This window comes from Bos indicus x Bos taurus, chromosome 3 (assembly GCF_003369695.1).
Source record: "Bos indicus x Bos taurus breed Angus x Brahman F1 hybrid chromosome 3, Bos_hybrid_MaternalHap_v2.0, whole genome shotgun sequence".
Lineage (NCBI taxonomy): Eukaryota > Metazoa > Chordata > Mammalia > Artiodactyla > Bovidae > Bos > Bos indicus x Bos taurus.
The window spans coordinates 89,257,689-89,278,017 of NC_040078.1; the positions used below are offsets into that span (position 1 = coordinate 89,257,689).

The following is a 20,329-nucleotide window of genomic DNA, read 5'->3' on the forward strand; positions in this document are numbered from 1 at the left end:
TCCTGTGTTTCAGAGCAGGGCTTGGTATCCTCGGCACTACTGAGACTTGGGGCCAGATAATTCTTCATTGTGGGTGGTTGTCCTGTGGATTGCAGATGTTTAGCAGCATCCTTGGCATCTACCCACTGGATGCCCAGTAGTCACATCCTCTTCCCCTAGCCTTGATGACAAAAAATGACTCTTGATAATGCCAAATGTCCCTTTGGGAGTAAAACTGTCCCAGATTGAGAACTACTGTTTTAGAGTATACAGGTATTCTATAAAACCTTCTAAAGGTTAAACACTTACATAAACAAACAGTTTTGCATCCCACTGATTACATCCAGTAAGTATGAGCAGTATACCTCTCAGTATTGATGGCTTGGTCAGATTCTCAGCCTTTAGTAAAAAACCACATCAAAGTCACTTTGGAATCCAATTTCACTAATAAATATTAAGTGTGTGCTGCATATCAAGGTGTTTTCACATAAACTATCTCTTTAAACCTACTTCCTTTTAATTAAAAAGAATCCTGTGTTTTAAAGAAAATGAGTGCAGCCGATCTTTATATCCTCTGTCCGTCAGCATCACCTTTCAGATGTTTTGGGTGGAGAAGAACCAAAAGTGATCCTCAGATAGAAACAGAAAAGCGCAGTGGGGCTGAGCAGTATCAGGTTTGTGCTAACTCCCGGGGCTCCTGCTTCCTCACAGTTGTGTTAACTCTGAGAAAGGCACTTCATCGCTTTGAGTGGCAGTTTCTCCATCAGAAGAAGACAGCAGGTACAATAACACCTGCAGTGTTTATATTAGAGGGCGTGATGAATGCAAAGTGCCCAGCCCCATGTCCAGCTCACGGACACGCAGTAAATAACGTCATTCTAAAGACGTTAGAGTTACAGAAGCAACTCACTAAGTTTTATAATCACTCACTGTCTGATGAGCAGCCAGATTTGTAAATTCTGGGAAGTAATGGCAGGGAGACCTTATCAATGGCTTTTGAAGTTCAACTAGTAAATCAAGTCTTCTCCTCCTCCCCCTACCTTGGGGCTGAGCCAGTGAGGAGGATTTTCCATGCCAAGTTAGAAATTATGGAAAGGAAAGTGGTTTCCAGTGGCATATTTATTATAAACCTCTGGAATAAAGAAGACAAGGAAATTGTGGGAAGGTCAGGACAGAAAACGCAGATCCTTATGGAGTGAGGAAAAAAGCATCAGCTGTGAAGTTGCCTTCAGCCATGTCCATTTCCCCAGATCACTGAGACACTCTTCATTCACACAGGTTTATCAGACAACACCTTCGTGCCAGGATACAAAGCCTGTTTCCACCTCTTGCCAAGTCTGAGACCTTGAGCAATTTAGCAACCTTCACTGTCCTTATCTGTAAAATTGGAGAACCCCTACCTCAAAATGGCTTTATGAGGATCACAGATATTACCTGTGAAATTTGATGGCCTCTGATACATGGAAGGCATCCAATAAATGTCACACTGTCCTCATCTCTGTTTATTCTTCTTGAAATAATTGTATGAAATTAAGAAAGAGAAAGAAAGAAAACTGTAGTCCAGTGGGTCTCAACATGAGTCTGTGGAAACATGGAGTTTCTGATTCAGCAGGTGTGTCGAGGGTAGGGTCCAAGAATGTGTATTACCAACAAGTCCCCAAATGTGACTGATGCTACCAGTCCAGGGAACATCCCTTGAGGACCATTGCCTCACCCATCCCTGTGGACCAGCTCCTCCTGACTGTCAAGTATGTGAGAGGACAGGATAAATAGAGAAGAGAGATTAAACTGTTCAACTGATTTGACTTGTGATGGGAAGAGGTGTCCTGGGATTTGACTCAAACATAACCAGATCCCTGGGATTTCCGGGGGGTAGAAACAGTTGCCTCTGGACACTTAGGATGTTTTCTCTTTTTGCATGGTCTCCATGTAGCTCCAACCCCAGCCCCTAGACAGAGCTCTCCATCCAAATCATCTGCATCCCATGCCAGTGATCCGACTGCCGATGACATCTTTGAAGAGGGCTTTGAGAGTCCCAGCAAAAGTGAAGAGCAAGAAGCTGTAAGTGACCAGTGTGTTCTGAGTTTTTTTTGTTTTTTTTTTTTCCATTTAAAACTTCTGTATCTAAAATGAACAATGCATGAGGACGCCTATGTAGAAAAGAATGCTGACTCAGACTCAGGTTCTAAGGGGTAACTAAAGGGGTTTTTTTTATGTTCAAATGAGCAGCTGAAAACTGCTATCCTTTCATTACATTGTTGCAAATTCTTGCATTTGCAGAAGTGGCATCCTTTCAATGGAGTGCTGCCTTCTTTAAAATAATGGGTGATATGTGTGCATGAAAATGTACCCAGCTGTCTTATATTTTAAATTACTGAAAAGAAAAAAAAAAGTGTTATCTTCTTGTGTTCTAGCCTGATGGGTCACAGGCCTCATCCAACAGTGATCCCTTTGGTGAGCCCAGTGGGGAGCCCAGTGGTGATAATATAAGTCCACAGGCCGGTAGCTAGATAGCACAGGTCTGGGTAGGTATCTGTCCTTTTGATCTCCCACCCTTAAGCCATTGCTCTCCCTTTTGCTTGTTCATTGCCTCTGAAGTCGCATCCCTGATGTTCGCACCATCATCCTGGCCTGAGCGTATCCCTGACGTTTGCATCATCTCGCCTTGCCTGGTGTCTGTTTTCCACCTTGTTTATCCTCATGGATGCATGACCTTTGACATGTATTGGGAGTAGGGGTAAAGGTGAGGAGTGGGGAATGGTCATACTATTTTATTACCGATATGTTCTGAGTTGGGGAGGGGTGGTGAGGCATGGTCAGAGCTGCTTTAATGTGGATTCAGTGTCTGAAAGCATCAACATTCTGAGATGCACACATTCTTTCTCAGTGAGATGTGGTCCAGATGCTTAGACCCCTTCAGCGGTGTGTCACAGAATTTGCCTACACTCCACAGATCTAAAAAAAAGAGAAAAAAAAAAAATCACCAACCAAACACACTTCAAGAAGGCAGACTAAGAAACAAAACAATCAGTGCTTGAAATAAAATTGATAGAGATGTGAGATCGTGGTAGCCTGTTCTGTCTGGCCAAAAGAGGCCCTGCACCCTTTCTGACATGAAAGTGGAATTCAGAACTGTGAAAATGGAATTAAAAGACGTGTGGCATTCGCTTCTGAGGCTCTGCTGTTTGCACCTGTGTGACAGCCGGTGGTTTGCCACCAAACCACTTCAGACTCCATCAGCAGCAACTTCGAGAGAGGTGTACTTACATTTACTAGAAGTGGGTTTAGGCACTTGAATTTCAATACATCTGATTTGATGGAAAGAAAGAGGGGCTGATGAAGCCAACTTTCCCAGGAGACAGAAGTACCCGCTTGTTACCCAGACATGATTTCTAAGGTCACTCCTTGACAAATGTCTTCAATTTTCAGATGCTTTTCTAGTTTTCCATAAACGCCTAGGACCACAAGGCCCTAACTGGCAGAGCTCCGTTTTTAGGCCTGAGTAGCATGGTCAGAACCATTAAAATGGTAAATAGTTTTCACTGTTCATAAATGGACTCTGAGGCTACCTTGGAATCAGTTGCCATTTGTGTGTAAGTTATTTTGATGGTTATTGAAAGCTCATAGAGTATTTTCAAAGTGCGTTTTGTTCATAGATTTTATGATTAGAGAATCTCACATACCATACATTCTGCCACATTTCATTCACCTCAGTGCCGTATATAGCACATGAGAATACCATCGTGCCATGCAAACACCCGACTAAAAATGTAGTCTTACAAAGCTATGTGGGGGGCTTGTGATAATAGACAGAGTCGATGTTCCAGAAAAGGCAGAAGGTGGAGAAGATGGGTGGACACCTTGGGAAGATGCCCCAGCAGGTTATCCCACCCTTTTCATAGTTCTGTTTCACATGCTCACCCTTGCCTTGAAAAATGTGATGAAGTAGGGGTGACAAGAGCCATTTGTCAGCATAACAGCTAACGTCTAATCCTAAAACTGAACTTCTAGACAACAGAGATGACGGACAGCATTTGCAGATCGATGCCTCACACCCTCATCGTTACGAGTCTGTTCTGCTTGAGATGGTTGTGCAAGCTGTTTTGTGGGGCTTCAGCCTGCCGTGTTGTGTTTGATGCTCTGTCTAGAACCCCAGGCCAGGGCCGAGTTGTGAATGGATGTGGCACAGTCTTGTGGGAAGAGCTCAGAATTTGGAACCTGAGTTCAAATTCTAGCTCAGCTACCTAATAGCAGGAAATCTTGGGCAAGAACCATACTTGCTGTTGCGTCTTGGTGTGCTTATCTGCTGGCAGGGCCTGGTGTATCCATTACCTTAACTAAGATGGCACGTAGAGACAGACACTCAGTACTCAGCCTAAAAATCTGGGTTCTGGAATAAGAGTGAATTCAGAACCTGGCACTAGCACTGATGAGCTATGTGACCCTGATGAGATGTCATAACAATTCCCTATCTTATTTAGAAAGACAAGGATAAAAATAGTCTTCCTCATGAGGTTATTGTTTGGACTAAGTGATATGTCTGGAATTCTTAACACCACATCTGACACACGGAAAGTAGCCAAGCTGTTAGTTGCCATCACCAACACCATCACCACCCCAAACCGTCATCACATGTGCTCAATAAACATGGTTCACCAGTCCCTTGGATTTTATACATTTAGCCCTTGTGTTGAATACATTCCACCGTAAGGACCCAGGCCATTGCCTGGGAGGTTTTGCTTTGTACTTTGTATTTGCAGGTAATTAATTTTCAATATGCCTTAAAAGAGCTTTGGGAGAAAAAGAAAAACCCTGTTTCCTAGTTCTGTGGCTCACCCTGCCCCTTAATCAGAATGACCCCTTTTAGGGCCTCAGGGGCCAACTCTCACTTCTCCAAACAGAGCAGCCTTATCTTAAATTCACATGTAAATCATAATAAGTAGTTCCCAGCTCCAAAGGAGGGCTGGGCTGTAATCTTCAATGAAGCAGTTTTCTCCCTTTGAAAGCTTAGTCTGGCAATTTCACAATGGCCTATCAAGGGTCACATGCCAAGAGGCCAATGCCAGCCTTGCTGACACATCCCATGTAGCCTTAGCCTTGCTAAGACACCCATGTAGTGATGGTGGTGGTGGTTCAGTCGCTAAGTCGTGTCCGACTCTTGCGACCCCATGGCCTGTAGCCTGCTAGATTCCTCTGTCCATGGGATTCTCCAGGCAAGAATGCTGGAATGGGTTGCCATGTCCTTCTCCAAGGGATCTTCCCAACCCAGGAATCAAACCCAGGTCTCCTGCATTGCAGGCAGATTCTTTACCAACTGAGCTACAAGGGAAGCTCCCAAGACACCCATGACGGAAGTCCAAATGGGGCTTCTGGGCCTGTCCTTCAATACAGCACAAGCCACATTTGATCTTTCTGTCTCCATTCCATTCAGCCATCCACCCAACCGGAAATTTACTGGCTGCAATTTCTTAGCGCCTTTCCAGGCATTTGGAGAAAGGATACACCATGCAGGGCAAGTTATGTCCACAGCTCTATTTTCCCCTCTGCCTCCATGCAGTTGGGAAGCAGGAGTCTCAGCCTTATCACCGTTGCAACCATTATCACCAGCTGCTTTTTATTAGCAATGCCCGCACAATTCTGAGTAGGTAGGGGTGACATCTGTTGATAAGTTAAAACCATATCACACCCTCGTAAGAGGAAACAGACGGCCTCAATCGTTGCAGGTGGACGCTTTGGGGCCAATCTCAAACAGCATTTCTGTTTTAGCAATAAGGGAGAATATCTTCAATTATTTCATGTTTTCCCCTACCCTCCCATCTGGGAGAATCACGTGTCTGTAAAAGACTGGGTCAACAAGGGCGCAAAAAAAGAACCCAAGTAATATTATAATGGCTGGTGTGGGAATGGCAGGTAATTTATACTCCACTGATGTGTTGCTGGAGCAATTTTAAGGGCGAAATGTTAGCTTTTGAGGAGATGAAAGAAAAATGAAAACATTTATTTGGTTAAATAGCTAAGTAAATAAACTGCCTATCAGACTTCCCCAGCTGTCAAGTCAAAGTAGCATCTGTAACAATGGAGAATTGTTTGGTCTGTCTCCCTTAGTAACAATAGATATTGCCATAAATAATAAGTCACTGTCATTTTTTTTTTAAGACCAATCTTCATAGTGGGAACCCAAGACACATAAAATATAACCTGATGGATTTTTTAGTGTTCAAGGGAAAGAAAAGCAGAACTTTAGACGCTTTGGGAGAGAGATTTGGGAAAAAAAAAAAAAAAGGAGAGAGTGCAAACAGATGCCTAGAGTCAGGGGACTTGGGTCTGAATTATAGTTCGTAAGCACATGATCTTAGGTGGGACCTTAGCTAACCCCTGGAACCCCACTTCTCACACATAGATGAAAATGAATCATGACAACAGCTCCCTCCTCAGGCTCTCCTAGGATCCGAAGATATCATGAGTATGAGTGCTTTATAAGCTTTGAAAGTAAAATAGTACATATTTGGCATTATTATTACTATTATTCTATTTAAATAGAATCACATAGCAAAAAGCCTTAAAACAGAGAACCACAGAAATGGAAAATAACCACTTCTTTCCATGAGCATAGTGGTGCTCTGAAGCTAGTCCAAGCCAGCCTGGTCCAGGCAGGAGATGGGAAAGCCTGGCTGAGGGCAGCGGTAGCCAGGTTAGAGACGTAGGCTTGATGCCCAGGGACAGGAAAAGATGGAATCAGGAGGAGGTTAAGGCTGAAGGGAAGTGGGAAGAGAGGAAGAAGAGGCCTGCACTAGGAGACTCGCCGGATGCCTGCCTGTTGGGGATCGAGGCGGGGCCAGGAACTATGCTAAGAACACAGAGCAGCAGGCTTGAGCAGAGAAAAAGGCAAGTTTACATTGGGAACAAGTGTTCTTGAGGTTCCTTTGAACTTCTAAGTTCAGATGCTGGTAGACTGCTGAACATGAGACTCTGGAGGACAAAGGCCCAGAGATGGAGATTTCAGCATGATTTTCAGCCCCTAGAGTAGTGGGCAGAGCTAGAATCCACTGATCATTTAGACCTGAGTTCAGCAAACACTCTGTGAACAATGTATGCTTTGTGGGCTATCCGGGTCTCTGTCACAGCTAATCTGTTCTAGTGTTGTATTAGGAAAACAGCAAAAGACTGCATAAGGACTGGGTGTGGTGAGTTCCAGTAAGACTTTATTTACAGAAGAACTGGCAGTCACTAAAATGGGCTGGTGGGCTGTCCTTTGCTGAGCTGAGCTAGATCATGCTCATTGTTTCTAGAATCACCCTGCAGAAGGTAATGCAAGTAACCTTGCACTCACTACTACTAATGAGATAACTTTAAAAATCAGCAGTGTGTTTATAGCGCTTTCATTAAACATCACCTAGTTCAATCCTCAGGGAGACACTCTTAAGTATTTTTATTATTCCTGTTTCACAAATATGGCAGGTAAGGTAGAGAGGTTAATAACTTGTTGAAATCACAAGAATCACATGTAAGGAGGCTAGGATTTGACTCTAGACCCTGATTAGAGAACTTAAGAGCACTCAACCAAGACCAGGACACCTGGGTTTTAGCAGCCTCTGTTTGACTTAATTGCTTGTGATGTGAGGCATATGGCTTCATTTCTGGCCTTTGGTCTTCTCTTCAGAAAAGCAGTTACTCAGGCCCTTCTAGCTCTTACATTCTAGGACTTCTAACTTGTCCAGTGTCACCCAGCTAGAGCATGGAAGACCCAATCCTTAAAAAGTGTCTTCCAACAGCAGCCTTCTCCCAGGTTGTCCTTATTCCCACCTAATGAAGGAAAGGCCAGAAGTCCCTGAAATGCAGTGACTTCTTTAGGTGTTCCGGTGACTCTCCATGTGAGATGTAGGACCCTCTCCTGACCACCAGGAGCCTACTCAGAACAGGCCCATTTGCTTTTGGCAGAGAACAGGCATCAGCAACCTCAGTGCCCTCATCTGCTACAGGACAAGTTAAAAAAAAAAGTGATGTCAACATGCAAAGCAGATTACTTGTGCCCGTCATTCGTCTTACTGGGGAAGTGCAGAGTTGATCAGAATGAGTGTGGACTTCCTGGGAACTCAAATTGTGCACCTGTGTTCACCAAGTGGGTTTTGGCACCGTGAAGCCCCTGGAAGCAAGTGCATTTGGCAGCAACTTCAGTCTCTAAGGTATTACCATTATATCCATCCTTTGTTTTGAAGGCTTTCCTATCCTAAAAGCCAGATTTTCAGGCTGAAAGTAGTCAGAAAGCTTTGTCATTTTCCCTTTTCTTTGAATAAAAAAAGAAAGGAAGACTCCTGCCACTTGTTAAAATTCTTTATGTCATATGAGCTCATTTATTACATGTTACATGCAGGACCATGATATTGGTTTTACAAGCCCCATTATAGAGATGAAAAAACCCAGGTGAAATGCATGCTTCAGTTCATACAGGTAGTTAGGAAGATTGCGGGAGTCATTGTGGCTCTAAACATTTTTCATGGATTTAGATGGCACTTTGAGTTCTTTCCACCTTAGTTTTATTCCATGGTTACCATCCCCCTTTTCACTTTGCCAAGCTAGGAAATGTAAGACCCTGTGGTAGGCTTACTGAGGTAGGCCCCAGTGTTGGGGCTTTAAAGACCCCGAGGCTGAAGTTGCTGCCTAAGCAGGGCGATGCTGAGGGCCTCAAGCTTTGGCTCACCTCCCAGCTGCAGTCTGACCCCCAGCTTGGCTCAGCGTGGCTCTCACTCCCCAGGCGCCCAGGATGGGGCAGATAACAGGCTTGCTCAGTAACCAGATTGCATGGCGCGTGACCTCACGTCCAAGACCACCTTTCTCAGCATGCCGCGTCTTTTCCCCACTCATCATCTGTTTTGAACCAAACTTTGCTTAACGTGGCCAAGCTTCCCCAAAACACAGTAAATTTAAAGTGAAGTCATAAGCACAATTGAAGTGGCTTTCCAAAGGGGCTCATGAAAATGTGGGATTGAAAACTATGTACCTTTGTACTTCAAGCCAAATGGCTGGGAAGAGGTAGGGAGGGGAATATGCACGAAAGGGGAGTCCAGACCCTGGGCTGCCCCTCCTGGCTCTCCACTGTTTCCTGTGGACTTTTGGTAAAACACCCCTCACATCCGGAGGCCTTCATTTCTTCCTGCCGGAAAGGAACTGTCAGACTGAGAGCCCTTCTTGCTTTGACATTTTACAAAAGGGATCACATGGCAGTGGAGAGGACAGTGGGCTTAGTAAAGACCTGGGTGTGTTTACATGAAACGCTCGAGAAAACAAATCTAACCTACAGTGGTCAAAAGCAGATCAGTGTGGCCACAATGGAATGAGGGGCTGACTGAGCAGGACATGGGGGCAGTTTGTAGGGTGAGGAAATGCTCTACATCTTGATGGCTCTGGGGAGGCCCAGATAAGCGTATGTATTTGTCACAGTTTATGAAACTGTACACTTAAAATGGGAACATTTCATTGCATGCAAATTACACCTCAGTGAAGTTGATTTAAAAATAAGAAATAGGTAAATTCATAGAGATGGAAAAGTAGACGAGAGACTAGTTACTAGGAGTTAGGGGTCAAGGGGACTAGGAAGTCACTGCCTAATGGGTCTATTTGGGGTAAAGAAAGAGATTTAATAATGAATGTCTGTGAATTATATGCTTAAAAATGATCAAAATGGCAAATGCTTTGCTCCAAATACTTTACTGCAATAAAAAAAACTAAAAATGTAACAAAGGTGATTATATCCCCATTCTGCCCTGTGCTGGCTGAGTGACCTTGGGCCAGTCACCAAACTCTAGGGAGCCCTGCTTCTTCCTGTAAAAGGAGCTAGGAACTCCCAGGGTACAGACTCTGTGATGTCCAAACGAGACCATGGCTGTGATCAAGAAAAGCCCTCTATAGACTCTAATTTGGTTTCTGTAAATATATAGTCTATTAATACTCTTCATTCTGTGATTCTGCTTGGTTGTTCGGCATGAGCTCATACCTCATACTTAAAGCCGTCTGCAGACACACGGAAGTCTCTGCTATCCACAGGGCCCTGCAGCCAAGCCCTTTAAATGTACTCTGCATTCTTTCCACATAGTTTCCCGGGACAGATCCTGTGCCATTATTAGGTCTCTTAACAGCCCAGTTACGATATGAAGAAGTGTCAATGAAGGAGATGGAATTATTAAAGCCACCTGCCAGTGATTTTTAGGCTGAAAACCATCTTCTATAAAGGAAGGATAGAATCACTCACCCAGATAGAAGAAGCCTTACCGTTTTGGGAGTAATTTCTCTGTGCCAGACTGTGTGCTCAATGTGTGTTTTCTCCTTCAATCCTCAGTGAGGACTTCTAGCCTCATTTTACAGATGAGAAAACCGATACCCAGAAGGGTTAAGCAACCTGCATGGAGTTGTAAGGTTACTAAGTAGGTGACAGTGGAAAGAGAACATCACATGACAGCCAGGAGCCAGCCCAGCCCTCACAGCTGGGCACTTGGTATTCTATTGCATGTAAACAGTTTCACAGATGAGCGTCAGACAAGGCACCGTGGTGGGTCAAGGCCCATTCAAGACTTCTCAGTAGCCATGGCTGCCATGAACATCGTCCAAGCTCCAAAAATGACCAAACATTATTCGTTCCTAGCCTTAGTCTTACTCTGTGCGTCCTGCCTCCCAGGTAAGAATTATTAAGATAATCATGCTTCCTGAAAGCACCTAACCAAGAGAGACCCTCCCCCTAAACATCTAATATGTTTAAGCTTAACCCCATAGGAAGCCCTTTCTAATCACTTCTTCCAGACTTGCCCTTGGTTCCGCTCATTGCAATGAGCAATAAATCAAACTTGCTCAAGTGCAAGTGTGTTCCCACAGTGCCTGTGTACCACAGACAGTTGGTAGTAAGAATACCAGCCTGGATCTGCCCGATTTCACATCAGTGTGCATATACTCTTTCACTGCATCTCCCAGAACATAGGGTATTCAACTTACGTCAAAGGCTAGAGAGTTGATTTGTTTTCATCTTTACTGCATGGTTTCTATCTACTTTGTTGTCCTCTAGAAACAAAGGTTATTAATATGCCAGATTCACAAGTGAGCTTATTAAGGTTCATAAGTATTTGCCCATTCCTAGTAAGAGAAGGCAACGGCACCCCACTCCAGTACCCTTACCTGGAAAATCCCATGGATGGAGGAGGCTGGTGGGCTACAGTCCATGGGGTCGCTAAGAGTCGACACGACTAAGCGACTTCACTTTCACTTTTCACTTTCATGCATTGGAGAAGGAAATGGCAACCCACTCCAGTGTTCTTGCCTGGAGAATCCCAGGGATGGGGGAGCCTGGTGGGCTGCCGTCTATGGGGTCGCACAGAGTCGGACACGACTGAACCGACTTAGCAGCAGCAGCAGTAAGAGAAGCAACTTTCCATTCACTCATTTACATCCTCACGCTCTATGTTGTAAGTAGGTGTGCCTGCCAGGTTCCAAGCTTGTGCTCAGAATGTGGGACACTGACGTGCAAGGTACAGCAGAGCTCACTGTGTAGACAGCACTAGGAGGAAATGTGATGGCAGTGTAGATGTGGGTCTCTGCAGGGCACTGCTGGAGTCCAGGAGCAGAGTGGTCTGCGTCACCTGCACAGTCCAAGAAGCCCTTCTATTTGGGCTGGCTCAAAAGTATGAACCTATAGGTGTGGGACAAGGAGAGGTCCCCAAAGTGGAAGAAACTGTCTAAGCAGAGTCTCAGGGGTGGGAATCTTATCGTGTCAGGGGGACGAGGGGCTTCACTGGTGGCTCAGACGGGTAAAGAATCTGCCTACAATGCAGGAGACCAGGTTTGGTCCCTGGGTCGGGAAGATCCCCTGGAGAAGGGAATGGCAACCGACTGCAGTATTCTTGCCTGGAAAATTCCATGGACAGAGGAGCCTGGCGGGCTACAGTGCAAGGGGTGGCAAAGAGTTGGACATAACTGAGAGACTAACACTTTGGCTTTCAAGGGGACCAGAAGAACAAAGCGGAAGTGTGACCTAAAAGAGAGTGGAAGTAGATGAAGCCAATGGGAAAGGGAGCCACATTGGAAGGGCCTCATGGGTCATTCCGGTGGGGGGATGAGGGTGGGGTGTCTGCATTGTCCCTGGGGACTTAAGGAGCCTGGAGGGTTGTTTCAATCAGGAAACTGGTATGACCAAATCCTTTGCAGAAAGATCATTCTGACAGAAGCATGAAGAATTTTTTTTTGTTTTTAAAGCATGATATATGTGACCAGAAGGGTGACTTTTGATTCATGGTCTGGAAAGGGGCATTTATTAGTTCTAATGGTCTATGAGACTAATAGGTCTTATGTGCCCAGTGAAGGAACTTTGACCTTACCCTGTGGGTAATGAGGAGACTTTGAAGGATTTGAAGCAGGGCAGAGAGATACGGTCAGATCTGACAAAAGAAAACAACAGATATCAAAAATGTGCTGTGTTAATGTGTGATTCCATTTAGGCTTTTTGGAATGTCAAAAAATAGCCTAAAGACCCCATGGTGACCTTGCCAGAAGTCAGGTCAGAAATTTCTGGATCAAATGATTTCTTAGTTCCCCTCTAGCTCTTGACAGTCTTAAGATTCTGTAACAAGGAAGGTAAAGCTATTTCCAAAACGTATAATGCATCAGAGTGTCAGACTTTGGGATTATCTGCTGCTTGGGGTTTTCCACACCAGTGCTCCCCTTCATTAGTGGGGATAATTGAGAGTTGACTGCAGTCGTTACCGCTGTTGTGATGGGTATTTGAAGCTAAACTCCGGCAAGCAGGAGATGTGTGAATATTTATCTCAGCTGCAGAAACTTAATGCAGTGTGGCATTAATTACCCTGTCTGAGCCTGCTGTCTTCTTCTGTTTTTAGGTGTCATTCTCAGTTGAATAAATTAGTTTCCAAAATTAGAATAAAGCAAATGGTAGGGTGGGATCAAGGCAGCCTGACTTCTTAGGGCCTCCAAAAAGCCGAGTGAGCTGAGAAAGTCTACCCAGGAAAGAGGAAGCTGCATTCTGTGGCCCAGCAGAGCACAAGGCGGTGTTGTTTCCCACTAGTGGTACTTCACTACTTTACCCCTCCGCCTTGCTCCACTCACTCCACCCCAGAACACAAACACACAGAAAAATTCCATGGTTAGGCTTACCACAAGTATCTGAAACATTTCAAGACATTGGCAGAGAATAAATTAGGTGCTTAATAAATCATCTTGCTGTAGCTTTTGCTCAGAATTTGATGCTGAAAGGATAAAGCCAGGGGAGAGTGTGTTTAGGGCAAAGGGATCAGAACAGTGAAAAAAGTAGAAACTGTATCCTAGACATTCACATTCATTCAACAGACCTTCATTGAGCACCCACTATGCTAATTCTGTGTGTAAAATGGCAGACAGAATGCACAGGTGGTAACTCGGAAGTCGGGCATGGAAGAATAAGCTTTCCTACTGTATGTCATCAGATATTTGGAAGATTATACTTTTTTTTTTTTAACCTTTTCAAGGACAGTATGAAGTCCCATGGTTGGAAACCATGCAGGTTTCCAACCGACAAACTGTTCTATTACACAACTGGGTGCCTCCAAGAGTAGGAAGCTCCTTGTTCCTGGAAGAACACAGAGATGATGAGCTCTAGAAGAAAATATGCTGGACTTGATCTCAGGAGTCCTGGATTCTATTTACAGCCTGGTTACTGAGTAATCTTGTGATTCTGGGGAAGCAAAAGCTCTCTTCATTGGGCTTCACATTCCATCTTCTTGCCCATCCCCACTTTACAATAAAAGCAAGCAATACAACATATTAAATCTATGAGAGGCAGCACAATGACTTTGAGTTCACACAACCTCTGATTTTCAGTTTTTACCTGCAAAATGAAGATGGAAAGAATAAAAGCCACTCCTGGCATGGTTAGGCAGGTAAAATATTGGGATGGCCAAAAAGTTCACTCAAGTTTCTCATAAGATGTTACAGATGAATTTTTTGGCCAACCCAATAAAACATAAAGGTATTTTATATAAATTCCAAAACACTCTACAACACCATAGCTGGAAGACTTTTTGCTTGTTTGTTGTGGGGTTTGTTATTGTTGTTATTTAATGGCAGCTATTGTAATAAATGAGAAAAAGCACTGGAACTTACTTTTAAGTCTCAAGTCCCATGTGACTTACTAGCCATGTGACCATGGTCAAATTACTTAACTTCTCTGTGCTTGGTTTCTCATTTGCAAAAGAGATAAATCACTGCCTTAATCACTACATTCAGAAGACAATGTACTTGAAAATACGTAGCATGGTGTCAGACACATGGTAGAGCTACAGAATGCCAGTTCCATCTGTTGGTTCAAGAAAAGAAGCAGTTGAAAAGAATCTATACCCACATAGCAGGAGGCAGGCTAATATACAGAATATGGCGGAATTAAGATGTCATTGTGTCCATTTAATTCTGGTACAAATATCTGAGAGTGACAGCATGGAAGTCAACTTTAACAGAAGGGACTGTGCATGTTCATACCAATATATTGACCTGATCTGTTTGGCCAGTGCACCCTGGTCCATTTCAGTATGAACTGAAGTCTGAAGTGATTTCAACGAGGCCAAACGCCATTTCCCATCTGCATTTGGATTGAATTTTTGCTGTGTCATATATTGGTGAAAACCTTGTGTATATCTTAAGACAGCCCCAGGGTTGCAGGCAAGTGCCTGACCCAACCTGAAACTGCAGCAGGAGTGGATGGAAACAAGCCCTAGAAGCTTTTAACTAAGAGCTAATGGCGTGGTTGCTGTTCTCTTGCTCTAAAGCACGCCCAGTCATCACTGCTTGCAGAAACCAAAGAGCAGCTTGAGACAGAATTTCAGCAGTCTCGAGTGGATGTTCATAAAACAGCCTTGGAAAAACATTGACTTGATGTATGAGCATTGTTACCATGTTCTGAAGAGCCTTTTCAACTGCTTATTTTCTTGAACATTCCTGCCAAACACTATGCTAGAGGCTTTATATATATTCTCTCTAATTCTCACAAGAACCCTGTAGGGTAAATGGAATTATTCCCATTTCATGGTTGGGGAAACTAAGGCTCAGAAAGTAAAAGTGTCTTGTCCATATCACACAGCTGGTCCAGCTCTGTCTGCTAGACCCTGTGATTTCCCTAACAGGCTCAGCTTGAAAACCAAGGGCACAACTGGGTGAGTTGTTCTTCTTAAGGATAAAAAAGGATGCCAAAATGACATGCACCATGACTGAATAATCCCAAAATAACCTAAGATCATTCATCATAAACTGTCATCTTTCTGTTCTAATTCCAAACCCTCCTTCCCAAGCTGTCTTAGAAAACCCTATCAGGAAAAGAGCGGGTCTCATTTTGTCCCTCTGTCCGTAGGAGCCGGAGCCTCTCTATGCGCAGATCAACAGATGTAAGAAATAGCATCAGTGCGGGCTTGTGGCGGGTGCTTCAAGACTGGCATGGAAATCAGCATCGCGACAGGCTCTCTTGTATTTTTTCACCTCACGTCATCCCACGAAGAAATTCACGATTGCCCAATGGAACTCCTTTGGAAGAGGGAACTAAGAGGTTTTGGCAACCACTGGCAGAGGTCTATGGCAGCACAAAAACAAACTCACCGAAGTATAAAAAACCATACCCAGCATCAAATCACAAATCAAGCAAGTGCTCACCCAACAAATGTTCCAGGCTCTCTTAGCGTGGGTTTAAGATGACCCAGTATGTGAAACCCTAATTCTCTTTTTATTTCTCAACCTGCTGACCACTGTAAAGACATCTGATTTGGAGTGACAGGCCTCAGAGAGGTACATCAGGGTTGGCACTGACGTCATTTAGGCGAATGTAAGGTCTCTGTCACCACAAGATGCTCATTTGTATGCCTTTTCCCATAGGATGGTATAATTACAATGCTCCACAAGGCCTGGTCTGCCATTTTTTCCCCTTTCCTTTCTTTGTCATGTTTGAAGTTAATGAGTGTACAAATTTTTGTATTGCTTTTGACTTTTTTTAAGATATTGATTAAGAAATTCAATTGGGAAAAAAGAAAAAACCCTATATGAAATGAATTCACTTGAAATCATCACAAGACAAATAAGTGGCTGATGATTCTTTTTGATTAAGAATGTTGCCAAAACAACCCTTTAAGCTCTTCTGCATCCCGGTGAAGAAAGACAGATTGTGGTTTAACCTTCACTCTGTGAGTAGAAAAGGACATCGAATCCCATTGATGAGAAAGATGAAAAGTACATCTGATTTCCTCAGAAGCTCTAAACTCTTTAAGTCCAATAAAATGAGATTTTTTATTTTTCCGATATCTTGCTGCTGTGATGCTATGCAGACAAGTGTCTTCTCCATGTGCCATTTCAAAGAAAAGTCATTTGCCAAATACTTCTGGTACAATCCTGGTAATGTGGTTTGGGATTTTAAAAAGTCAACTTGCTAATGGAACAGTGGTGACATGAATATTCAGAGTAACAAACTGATTCTGTGGTCACAATGGTTCATCTCTATCTCTTTTTGTACATCAGAAAATTCAAATGGGATTTTTATTTTATAACTTAAAAAAAAAAAAAAACTTACCATTAAACTCTTTAAATATTTAAGGGAAATGGCTTTAAGGAGTTCTAATGAAAAAAAAAAATTGCCCGTTTGTGTTTTTTTTTTTGTAAATATAAATGTTAATGAAAATGCTTTTTTAATAATGCCATTACACTGTAGAGAAGGTAGCAGATTGAGTGCAGAATGTGACAGACTTGATGGGTGGGGCTCACTTTCCGGAAACTACTCCGGAGCCTATGGTAGGAAGCTGGAGTTCAGGGACAACTGTCAGGAGCAGTCAGCCAATCAGCAGCTAGTGATCAGGAAGGGAGCACGTGACTCCAGCCTCTCATCTAAGTCTTTCTGCGAGAGTACGACCCTCTGTGTAAAACAAGAAATAGTTCACGCTCTGAAGGCCTGTCCTTCAGATTCTGAAACTCCCTCCCACATGTCCACTCCCACTGACCCTGTAGACATCACTGGACTGTTTGTACGTGAAACAGAAGAATTTAAGCTTCCTTTTTTTACATTTATGAGACAAAAAGTGCAGTGTTTGGTTCGTATGTTTAGCACATGATTTTCATAAAGAATCTATATATTTTTGCCCTACAGAGAATATTGTTCTACAGGTCAACTGTGTTTTCCTGATGTTCCTATGCAGTTACAGTACGTTGAATTGAATGGTTTAACACTAAGAAGAAAACTTTAAAGAATCATGGGATGAATTGGATTGGGGGTGGGGGTGATTATCCTTACTTGGTTTTAAAATTTGAAAGTAGAATTTACCTTGATATGATTGACCGCCATCAGCCTGTGTACTTTGATACTTCATATCAACAGAAACTAAAATGATTTGGAAGAAGGTATACTTGGTGACCAAGGGAAATTTTGAGAAGTCAAGGTAATTGTTACTGTTTGAAGCCCATGTTTTACACCGTCAGGTCACTGGAATCTAAATGTTTTCCAGTTAACTGGCAAATGTGCATTGCAGAATAGATGGACATGGAAGGTCCGAAGAACTCGAGAGCTGAAAAGGGCCATTACCGTCCTCTGTAGTTGTCACATTTTGGTTGACATGACTTCTCCAGGAATGTGCATACTTTGGATGAGCTGATCCTTCCATGTGAAGGGGAAAATGGGAGAGGTGTGATAACCATGAGAGTTGTCCTGAGACAAGTTCAATTGCGTTTTCTGGGGATTTGATGAGATAGGCAGTTCCCACAGGGAAGTAACTTAAATTGCTCTGTTGTCTGTGATTCTGATTCTGAACCAGTGGTGCTATCTTCTCCCTCAATATGGTTGTCTTGAGTTTGTCTTGCAGTATCACACCCTTCCACTGATTCTGCGGGTTGCTTCTGACACATTCAAAGTGAACTCCGGCCGATGGGGCTGTTTGAGGTACACCCTCTGGAGCTCATCTCGTAGTGGAAAGTGACAGCCCAGTGGATTTGTCATCATTCGTTGAGTGTGGGTGAAAATGTAGCTGGCTCTGAACTTAAAATGGCCCCTGTAATACACTAAAGTGAGGGAAATAAAGTCAAGATTTTAAACTGCCATCCATGTTATCATTGGCTGAATTCTGCTGTCTAATAAGCACTGTTTGGGGAACTCAGAACCACCGTATCCTATCCCAGGAAAACAGTGAGATTTCCAAATGAGAGCTGAGGTGCAGGTACCAAAAGGCCATGGGGAGTGTGCACAGTTCCAGTTAGACTGATAGAAAATCCACGTGTACAACTGTTAATTCCTCATCCTTCACTAGCACGAAATTTGTCACTTTAAATTTTGAAACCAGGGAAACACCACCTGTCATTCTGTTCCCATTCCCCATAGCTCTCTTTACATGCCTCGAGACTTTTTTGATAATTCGTACTCATCCCTGTGTCTACTGAATCCCCATCATGTAATGTACCGGGCACCTTCTTCAAAAAAAAAAAAAAAATGTTTACTCTGTGGGTTTGGTTCATTTCAATTTCTGTGTTCTGACACATATTTTTTTAATAAAGATGAGAAAGAGAAAATGACTGTTGCAGTACATTTCTAGACCTACTTTAACTTTACCTCAGATGACAGTTTGTTAACATATATGGACACATTATTTTTAACTTTATGTACAATGCATTCAACAGAACAGCAAAATTTTTAGAAATTTTCCATTAATTTCTGTAACACACCATGTAAAACTGTTACAAATAAACATGTTTGAGAACAACACCTTAGCCTGGTTTTATTCCATAAGCTTCTACTGGAGATTCAGGTTGAGGAATTGGAAGAAGAAACTGCTTCTCTTGAGACTTCCATTGGACCAGGTGAAGGCCTGTTTTCCTGGCACAGGACCAGAAAAAGAAAGCTCCATCGAGGAGTTAGGTCAGTTTGTCTTCAGTTCAATTCAGGTACTGGCTCTGCTTGGAAAATCACAGTGAGGAATGAGGAGGCTGTTGTCAGAAAAAGCACAGCCTGTGTAGGTGCGGTGTTCACACCACACTTAGCGTGGGACTTTAGAAGTTGGGAAAGACCCCAGGACTTACCCTATGGATTTGTATCTTCTTCTAAAAAATATAAAAAATAAAACATGAAACCTGCTAAACTGTTGGTTAGAAGACCAAGCTTAACCTAGACTGTCAAAGAATTTGCCCCGTAGTTCAAGATCATCTGCTGTAAGAGACCCAAAGAATGAAGCATTTATCTGCCTTCACATTCTGCACACAATCCACACCAAAAAACATGAAAGGAAAAGAAGTCGGGAGCTGGACCTTGACTTTTATGTATTGAAGAACAGAAAGAAAAAAGTGTGTGCGTGTTTATGTGTGTATGTATATATGTGTATCATTTTTATTTTCTCTTGTTATTAAATCAGTTTGTTGATCCAGTAATCAGCCAGATTACAGATGATGATTAGATCTTTGGGATGCCAAAAAACACCTCTGTTTAGGACTGGTTATGTTAATGGTTGTATAAACATATGCCCTCAGTCTGGTGTCATTAAATAGAAAGTATTAAACAGATGTTACCACCAACTTGGAGAAAATGAGAGAAAGGATTCCAGCAAAATAAATTTGGACCAGATAGAAGGAACAACCTTCATACAATAAAAAATGGACTCAATTGTTAGAAGATGTTATAGAAGGCTTTCTGAATAAATAGTGCCTCATACTTGTTGAGCAGCTACCAGGTGCCTCAAAGACACTCCATGCTAGATGGCCATTGCCTTAGTTAATCTTCCAAGCATTAGACATTATCCTCAACTTATAAAGAAACTGAGACTTGGAGAGATCAAATAACTTCTTCAGCTAGCTGATGGTAAAGTTAAGACGTTTCTTCCTCACAGTTGATTTTAACTTTTTTTAGAAAGCTGGATATTCACCCTTTTTAATAGTTCTAAATAGTCTTGTTGAAAAGCTTGATCGCCTGTGCCTCTTCCCAGAACTCTAGTTGGTCTTTGGTAAATAAGTTAGATTCTAAGTTCCTCCAGTTGAAAATTTAAAAAAACATGAGATCTTAGTGTCTTTAATATGTTGCTAACTTTGTAATTTCTTTTTTAATTAGCACTTTGAAAGGGTATGTGTCAGAGGGATTAAAAAAAAAAAAATACACCTTTCTGCCCAGCTGGTTCAAGTTTAGCTGAAACCAAGAACTGGTGATTTACTTTCCCAACCTAAATGCATCTTAAAGAAGTGACAAATTAAAAGGTGTCCTATTTAACTGTTAGGCGGATGCCAAAATAAATCAGGCAGACATATCTGCTTTCATTTTGTGCTTGAGAGCAAACCCTTGTTGTTTTGACAGTAAATGGTTTTTGTTTTACTCAGAATGACAGTA

At 42.8% G+C, this 20,329-nt stretch overlaps 1 protein-coding gene across 7 annotated transcripts in view; it reads left to right on the forward strand.

The window, feature by feature from the left end:
• Positions 1–18,724, forward strand: part of DAB1 (DAB1, reelin adaptor protein) — a 1,342,273-nt gene extending 1,323,549 nt beyond the window's left edge. For 6 of the 7 annotated variants that reach the window (XM_027537117.1, XM_027537119.1, XM_027537120.1 and 3 more), the window contains 3 exons: positions 1,913–2,040; positions 2,394–2,504; positions 15,350–18,724. In XM_027537117.1, coding sequence (XP_027392918.1) covers positions 1,913–2,040; positions 2,394–2,489 — 224 coding nt within the window. In that variant the 3' untranslated portion in view covers positions 2,490–2,504; positions 15,350–18,724. The remainder of the gene's footprint in view (positions 1–1,912; positions 2,041–2,393; positions 2,505–15,349) is intronic. The other variant, XM_027537115.1, reaches the window with a different exon arrangement.
• The last annotated feature ends 1,605 nt before the right edge of the window (positions 18,725–20,329 follow it).